This window comes from Pelmatolapia mariae, linkage group LG12, assembly GCF_036321145.2.
Source record: "Pelmatolapia mariae isolate MD_Pm_ZW linkage group LG12, Pm_UMD_F_2, whole genome shotgun sequence".
In the NCBI taxonomy this organism is placed as follows: Eukaryota; Metazoa; Chordata; class Actinopteri; order Cichliformes; family Cichlidae; genus Pelmatolapia; species Pelmatolapia mariae.
The window spans coordinates 16,872,277-16,899,162 of record NC_086237.1 but is presented as its reverse complement, the minus strand read 5'-3'; the positions used below and the strand labels follow the sequence as shown (position 1 = coordinate 16,899,162).

Sequence of the window (26,886 nt, the reverse complement as noted above, 5' to 3'; positions counted from 1 at the left end):
GCCACCTCGGGGAGAGTATCAACAGCAGGGCTCAAACTAAACGTGTAGTATGCTCTCTTTCTGATGGATCTTGCACCTGTTTGAGGATCAATGTGCTCCAAATCGACCGAGAGCCTTTCAACTTCTTTCTGAACTCTGTTATAAAGTCTCACTTACGATTAAAGGCACTTTGAGGGAGTTTGGACTGAGAAGATTGCGCACATTTAAAAAGAAAGAAAAAAAAGAAAGCCAGTGCTTGGAGTGTTTAAATGGACTTTAAATGGACTGATGTCGGAGTCTTGAGGGTGGCATGGGTTAATGGATTTTATTGAAGCTGCGAAGAGTGTTTTTTTAGAAAGTCTGAGCACCATGGATGTCGAGGAATAACAAGACTTTCTTTTGATCCACGCTCGGACTGAAAGAGGGAAAAAAAATGTGACCACCTGCCTTCTTCTCCCAGCACCTTCTTCTTTTTCTTTTAAGTCGTGTATGTGTGTGTGTTTGTGGTGTTTGATCTCTCTGAAGAGAAAGGAATAGACGGATAAACTGGGTCTGTAGCAGGAGTCTAAAAGAAGAGCATCAATGGACTGAAACACTGCACTTTCTGCTTCAAGTGAAAAGTGCCTCAAGCAAAGGTAAGGAGCTGGGCGGGCAGAGCTAAAACATCCTCCGCAGGCTAGTCAACACCAAACATCCTGTAGAAGTTTCTTTGTACTAAATCAGCACAACTTGAATAGAAATATATCTGTGTGATTTCTGTGGTGTTCTTAAAGCCATTTAACAGGAGCCTTTTGGTTGGTGTTTAAATTACTCCATTTGGTTCCTTTTGTTATGATTATTATAATTTTTTTAAAACTAGTAATTTTGCCATGGTTAATGTCTAGTTTCCATGTAAAAAAAATACTTTTGCGATAACATCGTGAACAGAGTCATCTTTGTGCAGGATTTGTTTATGTTTTGGGTAGCACATGCAGCACTTGTAATCCCCGAATGAGTGTTTCCTTCATGTTAAAGCATTATGAATAGGTTTCACACGTTGTAATGACCCTTAAATCAGCACTGTTCCAGTCAAAATACGTTTTTTTTGTTTGTTCTTTATTTAGGCCCCCCTCGTCTTAGGTGGCATCGGCTCTTCTGAGTCAAACAAAAGGTGTACCTGTTTTGTTTCATATAGCGAGATGGGTGTTGACATAAAGGGCCGTGCATCAAAATTTACTGTAGGGTGCAGCAGTACAGTGGCTTATGGCTTGGTGTTTGCCGTTTTATTTTTGGACTAGTTTATCAGGGTGATGCATGTTATGGGACACAACCTAGTAGTTCTGTCTAAAGAACCTAGTCGTTTTGTGCTAAAGAGTGCAGCAGCCCTGTGCTTTATACATAATATACAGTGTGTGCTTTGCTGTTTCCCTTCCTTTGTTTTTGTTGTGCTTGCTGATTGGTAAAAAGGGAGGTGCATAGGGGTACAGATCACTACTGATGCCTTGTAGTCCCCTATGTTAGAAAATCACTTTAAAGATTATGCTTGCTTTCAAATTGGAAAGAAAAATATCTGCTATTTCCCCCAAAAAAGCACACTACTCTACACTACTCTGTTATTTTCACATGCACAACTACTTTGTTTTTTTGGGGTTTTTTTTAAATTGCTTTTGCATTATTTACACTGAGGGAGCACTAAAAGCAGTTTTGCATTTTACTGCTAGAATCCTTAAAGTCTATGTTCAGCAGTCTCAGCTTAACAAAGTCTGTGTGTGTCAGATCCCAGCCCGGGTGTCATTTTACGCACGAATATCCCCCCATAATTCAGCAAGCCTTGACATTTTACTGGAATATTGCATTGTTCAAAACACTATGTGGCAAACTGTCCCCTGTAGGCAGATTGTCAGGCTGCAGGAAATTGATTGCACCGAGGAGCAAATTATTCATGAGTCGAAAGTGGTTACTGAAAATGATTCTGTTATTGTGTGTAAGATGGAGCGTCTGCTCCTCCATGGTGAATTTAAGCCTGTGACAGTACTGAGGGATATACAGGAAAGTACATGTAGTAAAGCATAAAGATTAAAGAGAGGATCTAATAAAGTATTTCAAGCTTTGCAGTGTTTCATATTTGGATGCTGTTGCATGTAATAGATCTCAATTTTGACCTGGGAAATAACAGCTTTTCCTCTAAGCAGAGAAACGAGCAGCATGCCATTAAAATACTGAAAAAGGCCAGTTCTGTGGACGTCCTTTGAGTCTCGTTGATCTCCAAGTTAGGCGTGTGCTTCATGGCTGGACCCCAGAGTTTGTGACCTTTGCTTTTAGACCATTGATTTCTTTCACTGTCTTCTTTTGAAAGAAACTTTATGGGACTGACCTGGTCCTGAAAGTTTGTTGGGGGCAGGGAGACTTACAAGAGTGATGTTAGATGCCTTGCTTTACTCAGCACTTACCGTTCCCCCGGGATGTCTGAGTGAGTATTATCCTAGGATAAAACAAAACATGAAATTAAACCACTCATGCATGAAGCAGTAATCTGCAGCAGTATTTGGCTGCTGAAAAAGTGCAGAGTAAAGGTAATACTGTTTAAGTTTTGATGTGCGACTGAAAACATTCAGCCACAGCAAGCAAAGTTTTTCCTGGCTCGGAACGGACCTTTGGGAGAAGAGTAAGCATGTAAGCACGAACGAGCCTGTGTTACCTTATTTGACAGAAATCTAAGAATTTTCTTGGTGTTTTCGAGCGTTTGATAAACACAGATGTCCTGTTTAGCAAAGGAAACCCTTATTTAAACAAAGTAGTGAAAAAAAAATATTACAGTGTTGGGAGTGGGGGTTTCCTTTGGATTTGGATAAAACTTGTGGATAAAAACAACAAAAAGCTCCTTGTGCAGGAAAAACCCTGGTTCAGTTATCAGTGTTGTTGTGCTAGGTGTTAGGTTACTAACGATTACTATGTTAATCCATATAAACTAGGCTTTCCCCGAGAGCACAGGACTCTACTCTCGTGCCCAATGTGTGCTAAGCTCATTTCCTTTAGTTAAAGTTAATGTCAATACCATTTCTGAGCTTGGTTACAGTGCCAGGGACAAAATCCATGAATCGATCGCTACGCCGTGCGTGCTTGTCCAACCAGTCTGCTTTGGATTACTGATTTTTCAAACCCATTCCTGCGTTAATGATGGTTCACATCTTTGTTCTGGATGGTTGCGTGTTATTTTTACATCTGTATCAGAGTCTTGTGCGTACCTGTTAAAGTTTCTACTTGAGCAACACTTGTAGTTCCTGCTACAGGCTGGTTTGTGCTGATGCCACGACCTGTCAGGATTAACAAGGATTACTAAGAGAGTAATGCTGCTGCTTATCAGGCCTGTATCTGTCACTGGCATCACTGATGGATCTGCTTAGGTACCGGTGGATAACGCTCTCACACCCATTAGGTCAGGAGTTCACTTTTTGTGACAAGTTTTAACACGAGTGTCACAGAAAACATCAGAGAATATGATAATTTACTCATCACTTATAGGCCGAAAAAAGACAGCTGAAAAGATCACTTCATTACTCATGGTTACTCCTGCGTGTTTAAAAGTGCACCTTTCTTTTTGTGCATTATTCAGCTCATGTCTGAATAATATAATAGTGTGACACAGATGACAGCCATTGGAAGAGCTCACGCCCACCAGCTGTTACAGTTGACAGGTTGACATCAGCTTGCATTTACTGCGAGTAAAACTGTTGATGTCATGTCAGATTTCAGACATGTTCGTTCATCCGTGAGAAATGGCACCCTTTTATTGCTTGTTATATTATTAAATATGAATTTAGAGTGTGTGAAGGTCTTTGATTTTACTTTTTGAGTCAAGTACTGGCGCTGTAGTTGTTACTACACGTTTTGCAAAATTTTGAAAGTTGGTGGAGATCAGAAAGACCTTGAGCAAAAACCCCTGAAATAAACCCCAGGTTACCCGGGTTTGTCAAAGTATCACGCGCCTACTTTTTCTCCACCAGAAGGAATTATAGAATCCCAGTCGGCAGACTTGTGTGACTTGGCTTACCAGTGATTGATCACTGAACAGCTAGATGACAGACTGTCCTTGATTTGCCTCACGAATTTGATCTCTAATTCAATTACACTATTAACACTCAAAGCAGCAGGGCGGGATTAGACTGGGTGTTACAAATGGCCTGTCCAGAAGGCTAAGTCATGACTAGATCCAAAGCAATCTGTGTCAGTGAAATCCAGCGAAGCACTGGTGTCCGCATACACGTTACAGAGCCAACAGTCTTATGCTGAAGCTTGTTTTTTTGTTTTATTCTTGTTTTATCTTCTCTGTGTTTTCTTTTTCTAAACACACAAAGGTTGTATTAATCTTTAGTCAAGCTGGTTTTTCATCACCCGAGAGGTCACTATCCTCATGATGAGTTAGCGTTTAAGACGTTTTACATGCAAGTATACTAATGTCTGTGCTTTTACTGTAGAACAGGAGCTGTTTTCTTCACACGTTAGTTATATACGTGAATCATGGTTGCTTAAAGGTAGTAATTGGCGTAGTCCAATGAGATAAATAGAAAAAGTTCCTGTGGTTAAATGTTTAGTGGCTTGTTTCAGTTTAAGTGTACTCATTTTAACATCTGGGCTCCCTTTGAAGCCCTCTCTGTTCACATGCCAATTAAATAGCCTTCCTCTGCTCTACTGCCTGAGGAAATAATCTGGTCGTCCTCCTGCACCTGCAGACAAAGCCCCCACCCACCTGCCCCACAGGCTTCCCCTGTATGTGGTTGTTTCCACATGAAAGTCCTATATCCCGGTCTAGGAGCACATGCAAGTTAGGATGTATTTATTAGTTTTTCATGTTGTCAAAATAACTGTGGAGCTGGTAGCTAAGACAGTCGAGTGGTGCACAAACACTTCCCACATTTGTTGGCTGTCAGAAGTGACACAAAAAGAACTAAATCAGTTTCTTTATTTCTTTAATCCATTGTAAGAGTGCTGTTTATCCGTCACCCCTACTGACCAGCATTATTCCCACAGTCAGAGTAATCCGCCCTTATTTTTAGTGCACTGAAATTATTTTGTCATGCAAAAACTAATGACTATTTCCCAGACTTGCCCCTGACCACCCTCCTCTTCTTTGCTTGTGCAACCACATACTTGCCTCTCTGTTTGCTTTAGAAAGGTGCAGCATAAAAGTTATTACTACTACCGCATCTCTCCCCCGGCTCAGCAGAAACGTTGTTGGTGTCGGTCAAGTGCGAGGAGATAAAAGCATCTTTGTGCTGTTCTATTCTGGGCTGTTTGTTTGCTCATGTGCCGCCAAGAGACTAAAGGTCTCAGTCAAATGAGTCAGACGACCTGTGTTTTTGCAGTGAATCTCTGGTTGTAGCAGCAGCTAATATCCAACACCTCGCTGCTTTCTAAGAATACCCTCCGCCTTATATTACCTAAATGAACTTAAAGTAATAAGCTGGTATTAGGAGTACTGAATGACTTAAGGGAAGTGTGCGAAGGCTTCCGTTATGTTTGAAGGTCAGCAACTTAAACTTGTGCCTGCAATCCAATTTGAAGTAGAGGGCCTTGTGGTTCGCTCCAGCTGTTCTCTTTGTTCACTGGGAAGGAGGTCGGCAAGTCGTGAAAAAGTCCGGTCTGTGAGGCTTGTGAAAATGAAACAGTGTTAACAATATAACATCTGGAGCTGGGCGGTGCACCTTTCAATATTGCTCGTCTAACCTGTCAATTGCTGTTGGCCTATTTAGCATTTGACGAGACCTTCTGGATGAGCTGGACCAATCACAAGCACCAGGTTAATCTGTACGTACACCTAGAGCCTTGTAAAGGCCTTCTCTGTGGCCACACATAAACACACACATACACACACTTTGGCCTGTGCAATAAAACATCTACAAGATTCAGACTCCAAGCAATTGCCCTGTCTATTTGTAGCACTTGTTGAAGTAGCTTATTTACCTTAATCCAACCACAGCACAAACGTACAATTTTCCCCAGGACGATGTGTTTTGAAAGAATATGGTTATTTATAAACCAAGAAGCATCTGGAATGCAGTGCAGTTGTTGGATAATGAGTTGATGTTAACTCGAGGGGTGGGGGGATTACATTTATCTGAGGGGGGATGTGAGGGATGTACTTGTGCAGCGGGGGGATCTGTGAACAGTACAGCAGTATTCTGCTGAGGAGTAAACGGTATGTGTGGTCTTCCTTTTCAGGTTGGGAGATGTGTGAAGGAGTGTGACGGACGGCCATGGGACTGGAGAGACAGTGGCTTCAGGCTGTCACCACTGCTGTAGCCATTTGTCTGCTAAGTAAGTATGCCAATGCAAATACTGAGCCATTGCATATATTAACAGTGCATTTGTGTAATTTATTTCTCCTTGTTGAGCTTTCAGAGATTTTTTGCTTTTGGATTTCTTAGAATAACTCCCCAATACACCTGAACTGTCATGTCATGAATTGAGCAATTTTTCAGCACACACATAGGAAAAGCAAACAATTGTAGATCTTTTTTCTGCTAACGTGATAAAACTGATTCCAAAATATGAGGCCCGGTTATGCAACAATGACAATGAAACATTATTTAACATGTCCACATAGGGCTTATGTAGTATTACAGTACAGATTAACAGTGATAACAGTCTTCCTTATTGGATCACGCTTCTTCATCGTGCTTCACCGTTTTGCTCCTTATCGCCAATCTTTAGCGACTGAAATCTCTTTCACGACACTCTTAATAACACTCTTACCTTCAACTTTAACCTCCTAAGACCCGAACTCTTTCATGGCATGCTTTTTTCATTTCTCATTGCTATTTTGGCTGATTTGGACCTGATGAATGTAAAAACAAAGAATTACATGATCTTTTTTTTTTTACCTGATTTTTGTTTTGAAGAAAAATGAGATCCACATATGAGGACATTCACTTAAATTTCGATACGACAGTGGCAGTATAATATCCTCGTAAGTGGATATCAGGCCCTTGTAGAGCAAAATTTTGTATTTTGGTCTAGACAACCCAAAATGTGATGTCTACATATGTGGACACCAGGTCCTAGGAGGTTAAATTTCAGCTTCAATTTTAATTAGTTTAAAGTGGTGAAATGTTTGAATATTTACTCTGTGGCAGGGCAATGGAAATAACAGCTGATTGTCAGAGAAAATGAGATTGGAGAGGTGATAATAAGATGTTTAAATATGCATATGCTGCACATTGCTTTGGACAGTTGTGTCCTGTCTTGGAACAAATGTAACTTTTCCTAACATTTGCTAATGTGAAGCTTAGTTTGATAAGACATTTTCAGTCACTGGAGACATCACTGCCTCCTTTGTTAAAAAATAGGCCACTTTATGTTAACTTCTTCATTCAGACACACCCACAAGACTGATGGATTGAGTCTTGGCATGTGCACGTACAGGGCTTGTTGCACACGAGGTACTGAAGTGAAGTGTTGCCACACTTTTGTCTTTTTGTTTTCTCAACGATTGTCAGTAAGAGGAGTGCATGTCTGTGTGTGGTTCACAGTACTACAGCAAGTAGTAGCTATCACTGCCCTTTGCTCTCATGCTCAGAGAGAGAGCTTTCTTTTCTGTACTGGGAATGTATTTATTGAAGTGTAGACCATTTACCAAACACTTTTTTTGCGAGCTGAGTAATGGGCAGAAGCGATATGCAAAGGGGTAATCTTCCTGAGTTAAGGTTGATGCTGAAAATGATACTTAAATGTTACTCAGTCTGATCTTGTGAGATTGCTGTTGTGGCTTATATGGAAAGCGACCAGGGTGCACACTCAGACATAAAGCTGATACATTCATATGCCAGTAGATTAATGGAAAGGAGTGCTTGTCTGAAAGGGGATTAAGCCAACCAGTTGTTTTGCTCCATTTTGCAGTTTGTTTACATATTTTCACCAAAGTTGTTGCCAAATCTTTTACCTGCACTAACAAAGCTCGGATGCTTTGCAAAGCAGCTGGCATATGCTCCTGTTTTGTTTCTGCACGCAGTTTGAATGGCACCATGATGACTATGGCACTGATCCAATTCCCTTGTGCTAGAGAGAGTGAAGAGGAGGGGTTACAGCTCAGACATGAGTGGACGAGAGAGAATGGGGACAAAATCCAACTTAAATAATATCTCTGGGTGTGGATTTAGATCAATCCTGGATTTATGCTACCCCCCAACCCTCAGCACGCTTCTGTGTGTGCGTGCTTGTGTTTGTAAGGGGGAGTGATGGTGGTGGGATTGATTGTGCTGGCCCATAGACCATGTGTGGACCCCAGGGGGTAGTGGGAGGTCGACTAGAGCGGCCACAGAGCGTCCTGCTGCCCTGCATCAGAGTATCGCCACCAACCCCCACCCTCTGAGATTAAAGTAATCACCAGGCCAGATGAGTAGCAGAGCAAACACTGGCACCCAGTCGCTCACACACCCACATGAGCACATGGCAGCAAAGGGAGATGGGATAGAGACAGGAGAGACTGCTCCAGGTGTCACTAATGGGATTGCTTTGTGTTTGCAGGCTTTGCAGCAATACGATCTTGTCACCAAATGGCACATGGTTGTTTTACATGCCCTCAGATGGCCCGGCTTTTAACAGTCTGGGAAAGTCATATGCAAGGTCCACTTCAGAAGAGCATTCATGACAATGTTATGACTCTTTCCACCAGGTTTTCTCTGTCAGGACCTCTCGCTGCCTGTGTGGTCACAAACCCTTGTCTTCTCGTCCCTCAAGGATGCATTTATAAACTTCTTATCATAGCAAACAATTTTCACAGAAACCAATGACCAGAAGATTTCAAGGAATGTTAATTTAGCTACTTTGGTAGCCATTACTCACTTCAACAGGCCTTGAGCTGCATGATATATGTGTTTACTCAGATGTGCGCTGTTTTATGGACTTTGCACTGTTAGAAAATGTCTGCAGGGAAACGAGTGCTTTATCCCGCCGATATGCTGTTGTCTTTACAGGTGTGTCTCAAGGTGCAGCATCGTTGGTTCGTGCCCGAGAGGGGAGCTCCGCAGAGTTAAGCTGTAGCCTCGCTCCTACATCCAGTGAAGCCACCACCCCAAGCCTCTTTCCACTACATGTGGTGGAGTGGGTGCGCCTCGGTTACAGCGTTCCCGTCCTCATCAAATTTGGAGTGTATGCTCCTCGTGTTCATCCCAACTACAAGGGTAAGCTTTATTCGGATCTGCTCAGTCATGCACTCCTTTCAGGAAACTGATGAAAGACTTATTACTTGGTTGACAGCGCAACCCCCTGAAGTAGAGGTAGATTCCCTTGAAGACCTCACGTCGTGTAAATCTTTCTTCGCCTGCTTTTTGTGGTTCCACTCCCATAAGTGAGCTTTAAAAACCAGTAGGAAATAGAAAAAAAGCCAACAACGTAAAAGTCTCTGATCAGCAGACAGATTGCTCAGGTCGTGTTTCAGAAGACTTTTTTTGTGAGGGGAGAGGGTAAAACTTCCTTAGCTCATTTGTCTTGTGTGGGCAAAGATAGACATAAGGAGGTTACAGTGGTATTTTTGAACTACTGGGGAGGGGAAGTTTGGATGAAACAATACCCTAAAAAGATAATCCGTCCAAAGCACGGTCCCTGTAATTACAGCTGGTGTTCAGTCTGTGTGTTTCCAGAGTGCAGTTATACTGCAGAGGAAAGGGGAAGGATGAGAATGGATGTGTTTTAGTGGAGGCAGTAAAGGGTGGGGGGGTGGGGCAGCTGAGCAATAACAAGGGGGGTACCAGTAACACTGCTCACAAGGGGATTAGGAGTGTAGGTGGGGGCTTGGTGGTCTGATGACAGTGTTTTATTAGTATGCTGAGGGGTGACCCAGTAAGGGGAGATTGTTGTGCTGGAAGGAGGATGGATGAAGCAATCGGAATAATGGGAGTTTTCTTGCTGGAGCCCTATAATCCTGTCATTGTCTACCAGGGGACAAAAGACAAAAAAAGGGGTATCACAACCTCCCATTGCGTTGCCAAAGCCAACAGGACTAGTAGGACACCCCAAATCCCATGTAGTCCCAACTAGGTCACAGAAATGTACAGAGAACCTCGCTGGATTTGTTATGTGAGGACATACAGGAGGTGCTCAGAGAATCAAGCTGCTGATTTAGAAACATGTTTTCAGCTTTGGATGACTCTAGAACCCCACTGAACATTTACAGCGGTCGAAGCACAAAACATGCTCCCACCCCCCAACCCCCAAAACATGCAATTGGACTAAATGTTGTTAGCGGTCTTGTAGGCCGTTAACCATATCATTGTTTAGGAGCAGCCATCTGATACACATGCAGCCATAATGAAGTAAATAATGCAGCAGAGACGTAGCTCAGAGTACAAGAATGTTTAGGGGGTGTCTCCGTGTTTCTGGCAAATTCACCCCTTGCGTGTACTTGTCTGGTGCGGGCTTTTCCCCAGTCTGCATTAGATCCTCATACCTCCCCTCCCACTGAAGGCAGATGGCAGCATGTGAAGCGTGTCAGTGTTGTGGGTCTAATGTATTCTACTCTCAAATTAAAAATGTTGTGGGATTTCAGCTTTAACCACAAGACGGTGAAGTCGGCCACCATTTCCTGGTCTTTGTCTTGGCTTGTTTGAGGACAGGAACAGGAGAATGAGGATGATTTAATTTTAAGGCTTAAGATCAAGAAACGGTTAAGAGATCAAGATAATGAATTATGGGGAAAGAATTACATTGTTGTTCAGTATTTGCAGCATAATGGCCACTTCCATTAGAGCTAAGTAAGGTATCAGACTTGAATTTGTAATACTAAATAGGTATTTAGTGAAGAAAAAGCACTACCAATGGGCTGTCTGCCCTTTGTCTGCTGCTTTGTGTCAAGCTCACCGAGGCTATTAACAATTTTAATCTGGGCAAGTTGTATCTCCATTTCTTTTTTCATCCCATTAAACCACCATCTTTTTGATAATGATATCAGGTGTCTCCAAGATTGTACTCTGCATTTGAGGAGTGTCCCAACTAGACACCAGCCTGTCCAGGTCTCAGAGACCATCTCTCGTGTCCTCTCGAGAGAATATCCTGTTCGTACCACTCACTCCTCTGCCTCCCTGTTTCACACACAGCATGCCATGGAGATCTGAACATTAGTCAGCTCAGAACAAAGAGGAAACAGCCAGATAAACTCTGACTGACACGCTGCTGTTATATTTGTTGAGACAATATGTTGGATTCTTGCGGTGTCAGGATGGTTTACCGTTGCAAGTCTAGATCAAATACGTCCTGTGTGCTGAAGTAAATGAGTGGCGATTGTGAGCAGGGGGGGGGACTCTGACCTGAGGTTAGAAGGATAATAGGCAAACCCCGAGAGCTCAGCAGGCCTCCATCACACTCTCAGTGTGACCTCGAACAGTGGAGAAGTTAAAGCCTGCATTTGTCACACACATGCACAAAACGAGTTTTTATACCCGAGTATGCACAGACAGTCTTTCCCCTGATAAACTTATATGGAATTTAATATTAACTCACTGAGCTTTAGCAAACAACGCTCTGTTTGAGAACTCCAAACGCAGAAAATAGATCACTGAAATGTGAAACTGAGGGCTCCATGTATAGCAGAAAAACTCAACCAGTTTTTCTGCTATAACTAGACCAGCGTGATGTACAGCAAACAATGAGACAATAGAAGAAGAATACATAGCTGCAACTTGGGGATTTCATGTTCACGAGCGTAGAGCAGCAGGCCACCACAGAGGGCCTATTACCTCATACCTTAGGTTAGGCAGCTAGGAACATATTAAATCTGTGAGATACAGTCCAAGGGCTTCAAACAGCAATCATAAAGACTTAAAGTGGAATAGCTCAAGTAACCAATGCTTATTATAAGGAACAACTTCAGCAAAATCTGGTTTTCTACCTGCAACTTTGCCTACAACAAGTTTGATATTCACAAATTATGGCATGTCTAACTGAACAAGTATAAAATTTAACAACTGGCAATTATTAACATCAGCGTTATCTCTTCCTGAACCGAAAACAGCTCAACTTCTGCACTGGAAAACAGCCCAAATACATCTCATGGCACCGACCTACGGATTTTAATTTCAGAGATTTTAATATTAAAACTAATACTTTTTCTTTGCGATCATGTGTAAGAGCTAATGCCTGTGATAAGTTGAGTTCCCATTGTAGTGAAATTCAGCACGTGAGCCGTGTGTGCTCACTCGGCCAGAGTTGGGCAGAACAAGAGGGACAGAGTTAACTGTAATCTATCTCACGACAAAGAGCTATTCATAAGAGGGTTAAACTGATTAGGGGGACAGGAGAATTGAAGAGAGAAATTTGGGGGAACGGGAGGGGTGAGCTGTCAGAGGCAGGGGGCCGGTCTCAGACTTATGATTGTATTCAAATCAAAACACGTCCCACAATGCACCTCTGCCCGGCTCTCTTATGCACATAAGAGTAGACAAAGAAAAGCAGCGCTGGTGCTTCTCCAAACAGAATAATCTTTCTTCCTCACTCGCTATTGTCTGGCATAAAATTCACAGTACTCCATGTATTACTTTGTCAGTAACTTCCAGTGGGAACTCAAAAGGCTAAAAATCACATGTTGGTTCATTCTGCCGGAACAATTAAAACCTTGTGCTGAGGCACAACAATAGGCAAAGAAAGTGCTGTGCATCATAAATGTAAGTGTGAAATATGATGTGTTGCACTGCAGTGGTTTCACTTGCAGAAAAAGATGCATTAATCTAAACAGGAGATCAGATCAGTGAGGTGAAGCCAGCTACCGGCCAGCGGCACGGCTATAAAAGCCCAGTTGCTCCTAACCTGCCACCCACTAGGCGAGAACCTGACAGGCTAATATGAGCAGGGTGCGTTTTGGAGGTTCAAACAGCGCTGCTGGATTAGCGTTTCCATTTTCTTCCCATTGGCTGCACTGCAGAGCAGCTCAACCTGTTGGAAACAAGGGCTCATTTTAAGATAGACTGTAGCTGTCATGTGATTGCTGCTGGAGCAAAAACAGTGAGGAGGAGGAGGAAGAGGAGGAGGAGGGTTGAGATGAGATGGAGGAGCAGTTATTGTTTCAGCAATCCTCTCTCTGAGTGCCATAGAGCCTAATCATGTTTGTCTCTCGAGGACTCGCGGACATTGCGCTGATGTAGGACCAGGGAGAGTGATGAATGGCGTCTGCTGGAGCACAGAGGTCAGGAAGGTCAACCTCTCATTGGTTGCCTGTGGATTATTGATGAACCAAATTCGACTAACCTCTCTGTAACCTCTTGCTCAGTTCCTCTTGGATTTAAAAACAGGAAGTGTTTTCCACTGGTGTGGTTTATAATTTTCCCAGGTTTTGTATTCAGTTGTTGCAGGATATTTGCGTTGTGTCTGAGAGAGAAAAGCAGCCTTTCAGTGAACATCCTTAGGGTAGAGCACCTGCCGAGTGCCATCTGAGATTTCAGTTCAAGTCCCAAGATGCAACATTCATATTTAAATAAGCAACATTTGTCACGCAGCCTCCGTGTGTGCTCGTCCACAGACTCAAAAGACCTCTCTTCTTGCAATTCTCATTAATTTCTCTCACTCTTCCTTCTGCTCTTGGATGTGACACAAGACACCCCCCCCCCCCTTCCAATTGTAATTTCTCAAATCTGTGACAGTACAATCCCCCCTCCCTCCGCTCGCATGATCGACCCGTGTTTGGCCGTGGCGTGTTTCTACAGCAACTGAATTCAAATCTAAACCTACAGCCCGGGCTTTTCTTGGTCTAGTCTCTATGGTAACCTGAGAGAATGAGGAATGAGGGGGGGGCTTCCATGTCTTTGTGGTGACGGATAAGAGGGAGGCTACGGGAAAGGGTTAAGTGTTCAGCAGTGAAACCCAAATTTCCCTGTGTGGACTCAGGGGGCAGGGCACTCAGATTTTGAAAATCAACATGTGTACACACCCACGTGTTTCTGCAAGATCAGTGCCCGGGGCAGACGGACACGTTATAGCAGCCAATCAGATGGATTTTTTTAAGTATCCCATAAGGTGGAAGTCAAAAAGAGGGTGATGCTGCGCCTCCTCTTGTCCTGCAGTTGCTGATTAATTGTAGGTCTAATTAGAAAAAGTGGAAAAGGAAACAAGCAGCTCGGGAGAGGATCCTAAGGATCAGGATAAGAGAAAAAATACCTAAAGTTATCCCATAGCTGTTATCATCTAGCCCTGCCCAGTTGTTTGAAAGATGCTGAGCTGAAATCAGAGGTATTCATTTTATGGAGCCTCTAAGTAACACTTGCCTGTCTTCCGGGAGGTCAGTCAATCATTAAACCTAGCTATTTAGCACAGCAACTGCCCCAGTCAGGAATGCAGGGTTAATTGTTAGCCATTGTTGCCTGTCTTTACTCTCAGTGTGTGTTTCACCTGGTCTTTAGGCCATATACAGAGTTAAATGACTTTCATAGCTGCCAGGCTCTCTCCAGACGCTGCTGTCTGGAGAGAGTTGGTGTGAATAGTGACGATATTGTATTTCTTGCGATATTGTTGCTTCAGGGTTGCAGGGCATTCAACGATTCTGTCCTGTTGAGCTGGAGAAGATGATATCTATGCTGGCTGCTACTTTTTTTTTTTGCAATGCTTTACTATTATTACTTTGCAGAGATGATTGATTATGACACTTTATCTAAGCAACGTGTTAGGAGCGAGCAAGAATTACAGGACGCTGGACACTGATGGGTCACTGTTTACTTTCAAACTGCTTTGGCAGGGCCTGGTATGAGCAACGTGTGTGTTTCCTCCCTGCACGCATCCTCCTGTCTTTTAAAGCTCTGTGATTGAAGGGCAAGAAAAGAGTTCATTGAGAGACTGAATAAAAGGAGGGGGTGTACCCTGAAACCAGGCTGCAGTCACCAGGCAACCAGCAGATCAAGTTTCAAAGCCTGACAAGGAGTTGTAAGAAGTACAGAGAAGAGGAGAGGGAGCAGAGCAGGGGCTGTGTGTGACAGGAAAATGTGTGTGCGTGCTTGTTCGTGGATCCATCTGCCTTTTAATGGCGTTCACACACGAGTTCAGAGTGTGCATCTGCCAGGCCCTTACATTGTTTACTACTGTCCGTAGCCCCCGCCTAACAAAAAACGGCTTATTTTTATCACAAACTGCGGTGGGTTTCTCCTTTAAGCTTAAACTGCATTCAAGTATTCCTGGCATACTCATCTTAGCTCTCCACTTCACCAACCAAACCCTAAATGACAGGACAAAATCTGTCATCTTGCACTTCGTTATAATCATCACTGTAGTGATTCATGTCTTTCAACTCTGTCTCAGGGCCACTGACTTCTCATCACTTGAGCTGCAAATTTTCTTAATTATTGGTTTTGTTACTCGCTGCAAACATTCGAGCTACAGTTGCTCTTCGCACTGTTCGTGGGTGTGTCTGTGACTTTGATCGTGCCCATTGTGACACTGGGTCCTGTGCATGATAAGCCCTTTCCTGCATATGCTGACTCTGCCTGTCTGCTTGCGTGTATGTGCTGACTCTTTCTCTGTCCCCCTCACCCCTCCTCTCACAGGCCGTGTGTCTCTGACCCGGGGCGCCTCTCTGCTGATAGAACGGCTGACCCTGGAGGACGAAGGCTGGTTCGAATGCCGCATCCTGCTCCTGGAGAGCAAAACCGACGACTTTCGAAATGGCACATGGACCTTCCTCTCCATCACAGGTGCAGCACCGCAGGGTTTTGGGGACTCGAGAGCTGCTCCTTTCGTTGCTCATCACTGGCACTGTCCTTATTTAGAACAGCTACAGCATGGGGCCTGGCTTGGACTCTGAAGGCCCTGGCAAGCTGAATAGTGTTATTCCAGTGTATGAAGAGGTTCTAAGTGACATACCTTGCACCCAGTAATCACATCGTGTCTGTCTGTGCCTAGCCTGCTGTGAAGTAAGGCTGGCTTTTAGAATGGCACTGTATCCTTGGTTTGTGTTTTGCATGCAAAAAGCTTTTAGCCCACGTACATCTCCCGCTCTCTCATCTGCACTGGTTATGTTGTGGAACACTTAGACGTTCAAATGAAAGTGTGACGTGAGTATTAGATATGATTGTAAGCCTACATCAGGATCGACGTCAAAGCTTATTTTTGGAACACAATAGTGTTGCATTGTGCATAAATTGGAATCTGTTTAGAGTATTAGACACTGACAGTAATGATATTTTTAATGCAGAGATTGCATATATTTTTCAGCATGGCAGTGTTGTGTAGACATATGTGCCTCTGTCTGCCAGTTGGAGGCTTACTAGTTATTGTGTTACAATTACAACGTGTCTATCTAAATATATTCACAGTAACTTATGAAAATCTCTCCTTGTCGCCACTTCATATCCATGCCTGTCTCCACACACTTGTCAGAGCCTGAAATGACTTCCCACTGAGTTCTAATGTAGTTTTAGAGGAGCCACAGGTGGTACTTCTAAACCACAGCAAATCATATCTAACCTCTTTGGATTTAGCTGTTCCTTTGGATTAGCTGTTCGAGTAGTTCTCCATTTTAAAGTTCCTTTATGTGTCCTTTATGAGTATGTGGATGAAAATAAGTGGTCTGTTTGATCTGTCTTTGTTTCAGCTCCACCCGTGTTTATTAAGACACCGCCAACTTTTGTGGAGGTTCTGCTCGGTGACTCGCTGACTCTCAGCTGTGGAGCCCATGGCAACCCTCGACCAACTGTCGTCTGGCATAAAGACGAGAGCCCAATTGAGAAACATGAGAAAATAAAAGTGAGGGGGATTAACAGATGGCATTTTCAGTATTCTAATTAAATACTTAATAATTAGCATTTCCTGCAGGAGTTGCAGCTTTGATTTTTCTTTGAAGCAACCTGCTTTGTTGTTCTCTTCATCTCTGCCTCATAGTCTTCCTCTCCTTTCCATCTTTGTCTTTGATCGTCTTTACCTTGGCCTCTTTTCAGGTGCTCAATGGTAGCTTGTCTTTGGCCTCTGTCACACGAAATATTTCTGGAGTTTATAAATGTCACGTGTCCAACTCAGAGGGGAACCTCACCCACTACACGCAGCTGCAGGTCAAAGGTCAGTGTTTAACTATAAGTCATTGTGGACAGGTGTAATCTCTGCCTACCTCATGATAAGCAACAGCACAAATAAATTATGTTTAGTGAAATTGTCAATGTATTTTTTTTTTTACAACACTTAAACATGCTCCTTAAACCATGGTTAAATATAATAGTGTATAGTGCCACCTACAGTCTTTTCCTTGCATTGCAGCAATTTAACAATTTAAAAAAAAGTTCTCCCGCCATCATCACTTGTCCATTAATTCTGGTCATTCTCGTCTGTCTTGTGCTTTGTACAGGCCCTCCAATCATCCTCATTTCCCCAGAGGACACCACTCTCAACATGTCCCAGGATGCAGTTCTGCAGTGTCAGGCCGATGCCTACCCATCAAACCTGACATACGAATGGTTGAAGCAAGGACAGAATGTTTACCATATTGAGTGAGTCCATCATTTCAAAATATCCATTAATATTTTTAAAACAGCCCTCGGACAGATTGGCGAGCTGTCCACGGTGTTCCCCGCCTCTCGCCCTATGGCAGCTGGATAGGCTCCATCCCCCTGTGACCCTAAACTGGTTAAGCAGAAGAAAATGGATGGATGGGTCTCAATGCAGAACCTTTTAAAATTAATAATATTTTAGTTGCTTCAGCAAAGTGTTTTTGTGTCAGTTATTTTGAATGCCTCTTCAAATGTTTATCTTTTTGGTTTCAGATCACTTAAGTCTCGAGTGAAGGTTTTGGTGGATGGAACACTTCTTATCCCTAATCTCATCCCGGAAGATGCTGGAAACTACACCTGTATCCCAACAAATGGGATACTGAGCCCACCCTCAGCCTCTGCTCATCTGAAAGTTAAACGTTAGTCTCTTATTCTGCTGGCATTTTTGTGGTTCCACTTACCAGCGTTCCCTGTGAAATAAGCACTGTAGTAATTTTTTGTGAGTGATTTTTCTTCTGTCATCTTAGATCCTGCGCGTGTAGGCCGAATGCTGCGGGAAACATATTTGCCCGTAGGCATGGAGGGGGTCATTGTCTGTCCTGTCCAAGCCGATCCCCCTGTGCTGTACGTCAACTGGACCAAAGACGGGAACGTTTTAAATCCTGATAATGTAAGTCTGGCGCCATGAAATTGAAATGTTTCACTGAGTAGAGATTTTCACCAAAGGGAGTTTGGAATCAATCTTTGTACCTATCCAGTACCCAGGTTGGATGGTGAACTCAGAGGGCTCAGTATTTATAGCGACAGCCAATGACAATGCTGTGGGTATGTACACCTGTACGCCTTATAACAGCTATGGCACCATGGGGCAGTCTGAACCCACCCGTGTCATCTTAAAGGTAAGGCTGTTGTTCTCAACTCAAGTCTTTAGTATCAGGAAGATGATCTGCTTCAAATGTGCACACTAATTAACGGGCAAAAGTAAAAAGGCTCTTTCCGTCCTCCAGGACCCACCATCGTTCCGCGTGCCTCCTCGACCTGAGTATTTCCAGGAGGTGGGCCGGGAGTTGATCATCCCCTGTGAAGCCAGTGGAGACCCTGCTCCAAACGTGACATGGAGCAAGGTACGGGAAATTCTCACGGATGCAGCAACGCGTACGTATTAATTCCTTATTTTAACTAATTTGTGTCCTTCCTCACAGATTGGCCCTACGCCTCGCTCCCCATACACTGTGTTGGCTAACGGCTCCCTCCTGCTGCAGCCAGTTAGTAAAGATCACCACGGGGGTTGGGAGTGCCTGGCCACTAATCGTGTAGCCACTGTCAGTGCAGGCACTGTGCTCATGGTGCTGGGTGAGTGAGCAACCGCATCTCTGCAATAAATATGCGACTCCTGCATTTACTGAATTCAAGTGTACTGCCAGCAGTTCAAAGTGACGTTCTCCTCCTCAGGCACCAGCCCTCACGCTGTGTCCTCAGTGTTTGTCACCACAGAGGTGAACCAAGCAAATGTGTCCTGGGTGCCGGGCTTTGATGGTGGATTCACCCAGAAATTCACTGTGTGGTCAGTGACATAAAATACATAAAATATCACACAATCGTTAGATCCATTTCCTTTTTTTTGACTGTTTTGTTTTTCTTCCAGGGTCAAGCAGGCATCCAGGGGGAAACATGAATGGGCGTCTTTGCCAGTGCCAACATCTAAAAACTACCTGCTGGTGACTGGGCTACTTGCCGCCACTGGCTATCAGTTCAGCGTCCTACCTCAGAATAAGCTCGGCTCTGGACCTTTCAGCGAAATTATAACTGTGCGAACTCAAGGTTTGTACAACTGAACTTATGTTTTAGGTTTGATTACCTCTTACACTTTTTACTACAAGTATTTATAAGTATTAACTTATACTTTGCTTTCTTACCAGCTGTGCCAACAGAAGCACCTACAGCTGTCACCACTCTCCCAATTCTGGATCCTCCCATATTCCTGTCAGCCAACCGGACCGAGCAAGGCGTTCTCCTGCGGTGGTTTCCTCCCGAAGCTCCATTTTCTCCACTGACAGGTTATGTACTGCAGGCCCGCAGGGATCAGGGGCAGTGGGTCATCCTCACCAGCAACATCAGCGCCAATCAGAGGGACCTGCTTGTTCAGGGACTGCTGAGGGTAAGTTTTTATAATTGTTATACTATTTTATATGAAATTAAAGTTATACAGATTTTTTATGAAAAGCCACTCTTTAAATGAGTGCTAGTTTATGTCTATAATCAAAATCCTGATCCGTCTCTCTCAGGACTCGAATTATGATCTGAGGCTTATGTCTCGCTGCAATAAAGTGCTCAGTGAGCCCAGCGAATCTGTCAATGTATCAACCGTCGGTATGTGGCTTTGTACAAATTACTAAAAGCACTACACCCCGCAAGTTGATAACTGCTGGAATTAGTGGCCTCTGTAATTGACTGGTCTGATTACAGGGATGGAGATTTACCCCCTGCGCCCAAGTCTCTTGGAGGTTATCCCTGAGCCGCTGTTGGCTGGTGTGTTAGCTGGAGTGTGCTTCCTGTTTGTGGCCATCGTTCTGTCTTTGGTGACAGCATGCTACATGAGTCAGAGGAGACAGCGCCGGCGCAGGAAGAGAAGACAAGGTAAAGTGTGATTTAATCATACAAACTCAAGTTTTAAATTTGAAAGTGTGAGCACGTATATGTTTCCCAAGTTTAAGTTAATTATATGATTTGAGAGTTTCATCTGTGCTGGTGTCTGATATTTTTTCCTTTCCTTACATTTTGGCAGATCTGCCATCTGCACTTCAGAAGAGCTCATCTCAAGAGTAAGTGTAGGAATCCCCCTATTTATATTGTATTTGAAATAGACCACATGCAGTAATATTTATTTATGGTGCTGTTGTAAAGCTTATTTTCTAATTGATATGTGATTATTATGTACATGTGATAAAATGGTAAAGGCAGCTATTTTTATTCTCTGTTACCACGGAAGTAGCTGAGCACAATCTTCAGCTTTAATCAACTTTAACAGCATTTATTTCCTGTCTGACTTTCTCAGAGTTCGCTCACCCCCTCGCAGTCCAGACAGTGTCCTGAAGCTGAAGCTGTGTCCACCTCTTCCTTTCTTTCCCAACTCGTCCTGCTCACAGTCCGATCGATCCTCGTTTGACAGGGGAAGTCACGGCGAATACCACGACCAACGGAAGCAACTCTTGTCCAATTCTTCTCCGCCACCTCATTACACACTCTTTGAGAGTCACCTGGGGTCTCAGGCGCCCTCACCAAGTGCTCTGGAGTCCATTTCCAGAGGTCCGGATGGACGCTTCATTGTCCAGCCACTGCCAGAGGGTTCTAGTCCCTCGAATAAAAAAAATTTAAAGAAGACTGTCCTACAAAGTAATGGTGGAGCTGGTGGGGCAAGTGGCTCAGGAAGCAGCAGGACATCCTTTAGGGACTCTCCAAAGTCGAGCATTTTAAGCTCAGAGAAAGATGAGAGGAAGGATTCTCCTCTCACAGTGGATGTCCCGGAGCTGAGCAGGCCTCCTTCCTCCCCTGGAAGAGTACGGGCCATGGCCAGAAACTTCTCCCGTCATGGCTGCTTTTATTCTGATGACGAGCAAAGCTCAGAGGCTCTTTTAGAAAGAGCCAGCTTTTATTCAGACAACAGTGAGAAGAAACCCAGTGATCCTCTGAGGAGGTATCGCATGACAGGGCACACAGAAGACCTGCTGCCCTCTTTTGGAAGGAGGACAAAGCTTCTGGATAGAGACACAGACAGGCCGCAGCCTTCTGGCTATGAGCCTATGGAGAGTCAGTTGACTAATAACAGCACCTTAGTCTCACAACTTGACAGTGAGCTGGAGAGGGATAGCATTAACAAGTGTGTCCAGCTGGCAAAAGAGAGGGAAGAAATGGAGAGAGAGCTAAAGAGCTATACAGCTGAGCAAAGAAGTCGAAATCGTGGAAGAAATGAACATCAGACTAATAAAACAGAAAATCCTCAGAGGGATGAGCCTGAGTCAGAAGAAGAACCTGTATGGAAACCACAAGATGTTAGTATCAGACAGAAACATAGGCCTTTGGGTCAAACAAGTCGAGTGTCTGACTATAGGAGAGCGTGCTACTTTGGCAACACAAGCAGTCCCATGGACCGGCTCCCCACGTCTCGCATTCAGTGGGACATTAGCCCTGTAACATCTGTGACCAGCCTTATTCCTGTACAGACTCCTCAGGAGACCGCATCGCCCAGGCCACAGCGTCCTCGCCTCTGTAGAGAAACCACCGAGGACTCGCTTGCTGTTGATTCATCACGGTCTCCGGTCACCCAGAACACCTCTCTCCCCACAATCTCCCCTGATGTTACCAGTGAACCCTCTGCTCTGTGTGTCGACGAACCAGATCGAGCCCGGTCACTGAGTCCTCAGGGAGATCCTGATATATACATGAAGTCCATCAATGAGCAGGACATAATGGAAAAGACACAGGATGAAGATATTGCAGGACGGAGGTCAAGGCATTCGTATGCTTATGGAGGCACTCATCTCTGGGAGTCAGCTGCCAAAAGTCCTTCATTAATGAGTGAGAGGCCTGAAAGTTCAGCTTCTTCACCTTATAATCAGCCTGAGAGACATGCAGACACAAACTACACATCCACAAGGGATCCCAGTACCTCCAGTTACTCTACTTTGCCTTATGAGCATCACAAAGTGGGGCCAAAGGCTAAAGGCAGAGAGACTCCAGTCCAGGATGACCGACGAAGTTCAGGATTTTACTCTGACTTAGAGAAAGAAGGAATCCGAGCACGCTCCCGGAGGAGCGACAGATGCCTTTTCTCTGACAGCCCTAGCCCTATATCATCCTTAACTCTCGTGGAAGAAGCCGAGAGCGACCAGTCTCAATTTTCTGTCCCCAGAATGTCAGACTCCTTCAAGGCCAAGCCCACAGCTCAATCTCCCAAAATGTCCCCACTCCAGACAAGTGCAATTCTTGAGTATCTGAGCCTTCCTGGTTTTATTGAAATGAGTGTGGATGAGCCTGTGGAAGAAGTCACAGACAGCAACGGGGAAAGCTCAGAACTAAAGCCAGAAAAATCAGTGGTGGCTAAACCTGATGTAGTTCCTAAAAACTGGGAGGTTCATGTTCAAGAAAACCGTGAAACTGGCTCAAACCAAGAGGAGGTTTGCTTTAAACAAACTCATTCTGCAGGCGCTGCTGAAGCCAGCTTTGAGACTAGTAAAAAACAAGATTATGGACGTTCCCGCCATGGGGAAGCTAGAGTAAGATTTCCTGATGACCCAAAACCATTCTCACCCGGCCCAGAAAAAACTAGCAAGCAGCTCTATGATGAGAAAACAAAGATTCAGGTTGGAAATAAGAGCACATACAGGCCCGAATCCAGACTTGGGTCCAGGTCAGCTCACACCTTGTTCAGTGCAGCTAAAGGCATGGCGGATATAGTGTCAAAACACTCGCAGAGTTTTGTAGACAGTAGTGAGTCTTTATCAGAGCAATCCCAAAGACAAGCTTCTCAGGGCAGCAGGACTAATAACATTGTATCGCGTATAAATCAAGCCCCTGTGCCATTTCTAAAGAAATCCTTAAGCATAGGTCCCTGCAGGACTCTCTCAGGCATGGGACAGCCTCGTCCTTTTCTGAAGAAATCTATCAGCCTGGGCCCACAGAGGTGGGAGCACTTTGAGAGCCCAAGGACTTATATTTCTGAGAGATGCTACTGGGACGAATTCCCAAACCCAGACGTCAGGGTGAAGTCCTATAGTTTGGGTCGCACACCGCCTTCCCTCCCCAGGCCAGGCCCCTCCTGGAGGGAGTATGTCCCGTTCAGGCGCCCCAGCATGGGCAGCTTAGAGAGGCCTCATCACGCACAAAGATCTTTAGCTAGTCCTTCCTACCTCACGCCTGCTGCGTACCCACCCAGACAAACCTCAGTCTCCCCACTGATGGAACCCTCCGATCCACGACGGCAAGCTACCGTTTTCCCAGAATCCTCCAGATGGTCCCCCACTTATCCTGAAGCTCTGAGGTCTGTCCAACATAAATATGTCCCCATGCCCTCCTCTATCCCCATCCCCCACTACCAGCACCAGCACTGGGCAGGCTCCAGAGGGGATGGCCTGAAACCCATGGACTCAAGGAGAGGTCCTCCGAGGTCCTACCTGCCCAGGGGCATTAGCTGGCCCTCACCTTACTACGCCCCTTTCCCACCACGAGAGGGGGAGATCTACAGGCAGCCTGACAGGATGATGGGGAGGGGAGGGGAGACCGAGATCCGGGAAGGCAGAGAAATCAGGGAGGGGGGCAGGGCCAGTTATGCCAGTCAGAGCAGTGGTAGAGGGAGTGCTGGACTCTTCCGGCAGTCCCTGTCCATCACTCCCACGCTGCTCAGCTCCCCAGAAACCACAGAGGAAAATGAGCGTCACAGAGCTGACATGGATTTGCCTGAGAGGAGAGCGAAAAGGTGAAACACCGTCACACCTGAAAAAGCAAACAAACTGGAGCGTCCTCACGGCTGAAGGACTTCTTTCTGTTGCCAAAATAACATTAATATTGTCATTTTACTTGTTGGTAATTGCTTTTATTCTTACCACCTTGTTTTGTGTGTCTAGAAGGAACACATCAGTAGATGAGAGTTATGAGTGGGACTCTGCTGATGCCTGTGTGGACTCGGAGGTCCTGGAGGCCACAAAGTGTGATCAGTCACAAACAGGTTTACAGAGAGGCAGTCGGGATCAAGCTGGTGGCCTCCAGGATCAGCGGCACAAAGGTGACTATTTCTGTTACTTTTCTTCTTTATGTTGCATGTTTCCCTTTGAGTGAAATGCTTAGGCGGGATTCACACGGATGTGTTTCATGCTTCGGCGCTCTCACTTTTCATGCACTTTGATATTACCACCGACTAATTTGCTAGTTGCATAAAGGCAGAATTGGCACGACCAAAGACTTGAATCCACGAGTATTTCTTTGATCAACTACCAAACATTTAGATGACTATTTGCCGTGTACTTCCCTACATTAAATCTGGTGACATCACATGTTGCCAAACTAATTATGGATCCACGTCACATCACATTTATTCCGATTTTCCAGAAATCGTGTTAGGAAAATATCCTGAGAAAGCGATGTGGCTGTTTGTGCAGTTCATCGTCAACACAAAGAAGAAGTCCATCATTGTATTGAATAATTAACCTCACCTGCAACCACTTGTGGCAGATGACTCAGCCTGGTGGAGGTTTCTTCCTGTTAAAAGGGAGTTTTTCTTTCCCACTGTCACCAAGTGGTTTTTCACAGGGGTCCTGAGATTTTTGGGGTTTCTCTCTATTATTGTAGTGTTTTTATCTTACAATATAAAACGTCTTAAGGCGATTATTGTTGTGAATTGGCACTATATTAAAAAAAGTGAATAGAACAAAGTTTCTAAGAGCCAGCTAATGCTAACTGCATGTTAGCGTTAGCTGGGAAACACCCACCGTCAAGCACTGAAGCAGCATATCCATGTGAATCCTGCCTTACAGTGATGGCTGCATGTGTTCATCCTGTGCCCTCGTGCTGTGATTATTGTGAGCTTGTCCCATGACATGCCCATCCATGCATTTCCTGTGCCTCACCTCACCCCCCCACCCCTCCAGGCCCGTCTCCCTCAGTCAGCCCGCCAGTTTTCAATCCACCTCGATGCCAGTTCAGCCGCTCTCTAAGTGAAGCACGTTTCAACGCTCTCCGCCTGGAGTACGAAGAGTACAGGCGGGCTCAGGAATCCATCTGTTCCCTTGAGCCCTGCGTCACCCCTGGCCACGATTCAGACTCTGACTCCAGCTCAGCACTGCTCTAGCAGCTTAACTCGGTCCGTTATTCTGCCTGCCCTCTCGCCTTCTTCCTCCTTTCTCCACCTCTCACTGGTCGCCTTGCTTGCACCATCTTCTTGCCTGCTTTCATATCATTGATGTGCAGTGAAGTTGTGCTTGATTAAAACCTTCTGATTATATTTAAAATCCTTTAACCTGGCCCTTCAAGGTTCGTGTAATGCTAAACTCCTGTGTTTTTGTCTTTCACAGGTACCTCTAAGGGAGATATCAAATAGCAGTTTTAATGAATTAACGACAGCGCTGTGGTCACCACACAGTCACACCTCACTGGAGCTTTGTTATGTGAATCCTCTGTTAAAACGGACATTGCTCATCAAATGTAAGACAGCAACTCTTCGGTTGTTTTTGGATTCTTTTTCTTGTCTTGTTGTTCCGTTGTGCTTTGCATAATGAAGCTGAAAAGGAATTATTTATTTTTCTTACAAAGCGCGTGCAGCTGTTTGAGGTTTTATTTTGTAATCTTGACAATCAGGCCCAAAGGAATGAAAAGTTTAGTGAGGCTTAAAAATGTTTTTATAGTCCACAGCTCAGAAAGACCTGCTTTATAAAAGCAACAGCCTGCTACGTATTTGGACTGTTTAAGAAGCTCCTTTAGTAAAAAAGGGGGTGTTTGGGCAGTGTCTGTGTCTCTAATGTCGCCTGTGATACCAATCAAACAGCACTAAAAGCATTTTCTTCCCACTCCCACTTAATAAGACTAAGTACTTAAATAATAATAATAGTACTTGCAGTTTGAATAATGCTAAGGCTTCCTGCAATTTGTGTTACTGATCCTTTACATAAATTGAAAAGAATTTGCTCACTTCCTGCTACGACTCACCCTTTGGTTGCCTAAAATTATGTATCCCACATATTATCTGTCCCAGTAACATCCTCCCATTGAGCTCTTATTAATCAGTTCACCTAAAATATTGCCCCTGTATTTGTTCAAAATGTATAAATGTTTATATATAGTTTATTGTGAATGATTGAATGTTGTATTGTGTACAGTCCTCTTCAAAGAAAAACGCTTCTTTACTCCACCTGAGTCAGTCAGACTTTACCTCTGCGATTTATGAATAACAGATACTGTAACACTTGATAAGATACACAGGGAAATTTATTTTTGCCTTATTTTATTCACATCACGCTGAATGGCAGTGGAGAGGTTTTCGACTGGCGGGATGTATTCAAACAAAAACCGGAGGATTCACACTGATTGAACACCTTCTCCTCACACAATGAGTATTTGTATATTTATTGAAGCGACTTACAATATGCAACGATGTTTACAATTCACATCCTCGATGTGAAGGCAGCACTGTGAATATTTCATCGACTTCTGACTCTGTATTTGAAGTCTGTTATGAATTCTGTGCCCGTTTTTTGTTTTGTTTTATTTTTTACCGAACAGAAGACGCTTTTGTACATCACCTGACAAACAGAGATCTAAAGAATATCTTTAGCTATAGTTTGGGATTTGTATTATATTTACTTTCCTAACCCAGATGAAAATGCATTTCTGACGATGGCTTTGGAAGCTTTGTACAAACTGGAAATTTTTATATCTTACCACCTGGCTGTTTTTTGTCATTTTTATATGTTTGTAATGAATAAATTGTTTTATT

The 26,886-nt window shown here is 44.1% G+C and overlaps 1 protein-coding gene across 2 annotated transcripts; it reads left to right on the top strand.

The window, feature by feature from the left end:
- Positions 1-31: 31 nt before the first annotated feature.
- igsf9b (immunoglobulin superfamily, member 9b) lies at positions 32-26,886 on the top strand. Of its 2 annotated transcripts, XM_063489909.1 has the most exons (22): positions 32-614; positions 6,178-6,273; positions 8,931-9,137; positions 15,474-15,620; positions 16,520-16,671; positions 16,863-16,980; positions 17,264-17,405; positions 17,679-17,824; positions 17,933-18,075; positions 18,164-18,304; positions 18,413-18,529; positions 18,608-18,758; positions 18,858-18,969; positions 19,051-19,226; positions 19,325-19,563; positions 19,691-19,775; positions 19,872-20,042; positions 20,191-20,227; positions 20,461-23,877; positions 24,026-24,183; positions 25,046-25,257; positions 25,469-26,886. In XM_063489909.1, exons 2-21 carry the CDS (start codon positions 6,213-6,215, stop codon positions 25,243-25,245), a joined length of 6,120 nt encoding a protein of 2,039 aa, XP_063345979.1. In that variant the 5' UTR covers positions 32-614; positions 6,178-6,212; the 3' UTR covers positions 25,246-25,257; positions 25,469-26,886. The 2 variants fall into 2 exon arrangements, with proteins under 2 accessions (XP_063345979.1, XP_063345980.1); XM_063489910.1 differs by lacking the exon at positions 25,046-25,257.